This window comes from Perkinsus marinus (assembly GCF_000006405.1).
Source record: "Perkinsus marinus ATCC 50983 genomic scaffold scf_1104296964800, whole genome shotgun sequence".
NCBI lineage: Eukaryota > Perkinsozoa > Perkinsida > Perkinsidae > Perkinsus > Perkinsus marinus.
In genome coordinates this window covers 1-1,508 of record NW_003204566.1, presented here as the reverse complement: position 1 = coordinate 1,508, position 1,508 = coordinate 1, and the positions used below count along the sequence as shown (strand labels likewise).

The 1,508-nt window shown below is 49.6% G+C and overlaps 1 protein-coding gene across 1 annotated transcript; it reads right to left on the bottom strand.

Moving 5' to 3' along the window:
- Window positions 1-362: 362 nt before the first annotated feature.
- On the bottom strand, window positions 363-1,339 carry Pmar_PMAR003890 (hypothetical protein; the record flags this gene model as incomplete). Its single annotated transcript, XM_002769857.1, has 5 exons — window positions 363-509; window positions 551-666; window positions 892-988; window positions 1,033-1,116; window positions 1,178-1,339. 5 exons carry the CDS (start codon window positions 1,337-1,339, stop codon window positions 363-365), a joined length of 606 nt encoding a protein of 201 aa, XP_002769903.1.
- Between the last annotated feature and the right edge of the window lie 169 nt (window positions 1,340-1,508).

Genomic DNA, 1,508 nt, shown 5'->3' with positions numbered 1-1,508 from the left:
GACTGTGACAGTCCGACTGTCCAAGGCAAATTCAAAAAATCGGTTCATTCGAACACAAGTCCGAACTCGGAAGAAGAGCTCCTATTTTTGGCACACCCAAGCCTGGGAAATTTTCTCGCGGGGCGCAGGTCGGTTCACAGACAGACTATAGAACCTCTCACAAAAAAGCGAAAGCCAGTAGATATCCCTCCCATGTGGGATAGAGAGACACAGACATCAAAAAGGTCAAGTTGCGGGCCAATGCGAGTCCTATGGATTTACGAACGAGGATCGGACAGGCTTATTAGAAACGTTCGGAGCTCTCAATTTTGATCAGCTACTCGATCAGTGGCCGATTATGCTCGGTATAAAAGCGCACCCAATCATCTGTTCTCTTCGAGGGAACCGGCAGCTTGGATAGTAGCCATGCTATGACCGCTGTAACAGCCGGGATCAGCGCGATGACGGCCAACTGTAGAGCAGGCGACAGCGTCGAAGTCAAATAAGGTACTGTGATCTGAAGAGAGCGCCTGCCGAGCTGACGAGATCAAGACCACGGTCACAGACTCACCCATGCTGCGACTAATGCAGAGAGTCCGAAACTCATGAACACGACTCCGTAGTTCTTCTGGAAGTTAGCACGACCGAACAAGCTAGCTGTGGCTAACGGCATGACAACGAAAGTGCCTGAAAAAATCAATACCATCATAAGGAGCCTTTTCGACTTACTTCCAAGCACAAGGGCATTCCAGCACATTCCGAATAAGAATGTTGAGGGAGTACTTGCCCAAGATAGGAACAATAACGAAGCCGCTAGTCCTTGAGACACTACTCGGAGAGAATACAATGGATCCACAGTAAGAATGCCTGACCAACACAGTAATTGTCGTTTGTGGTGACACGAGGGATCACCCGTTGTGACTCTCCCAACAGCATTCACCACTGCTGCTACTGACCAAGTCTTCACCAGCTGGGCGTCAGTCATACCACACAGGCTCGTTCCCATCATCTACAACGATGAGATGACAGTCCACTGAGCATTCCTCGCCTCACCTTGAAAGTGGACGCCACGAAAGTTATTGCTTGAGTGTTGGCAGAAAACGCTATGACTAACAGCCAGAAGTGAGGTGTCCGTATCTGAATACGGCAAAGTGACCCTACCGAGGATCGAACCAAGGGTCTCCTTTGCAAGACTCACCATTTCCCTCCAAGCGATCCCATCTTCTATCGGCTGATCTTCGTCAAACTGAACCTTCTGAGCACTCGGACTAACTCTGACCTCATCAGGAATGATGGCAGCCGCTATCGACAACACAATCATCAAGACTCCGCCCACTACTCGCAGCATAAACCTGAGCATAACTATTGCAAAAACACCAATAGCGTTTCCCTTACGGCACACGAATCAATACTGCATAGTTAGGATCTTCAATGGTGAAGTCGACCGCATACGGATTGACCACGCGCGACTGTAGCTGTGTGAACACGAAGCTACCCAAGCCGAAACTTGCGGCCGTTATCCCCGAGTA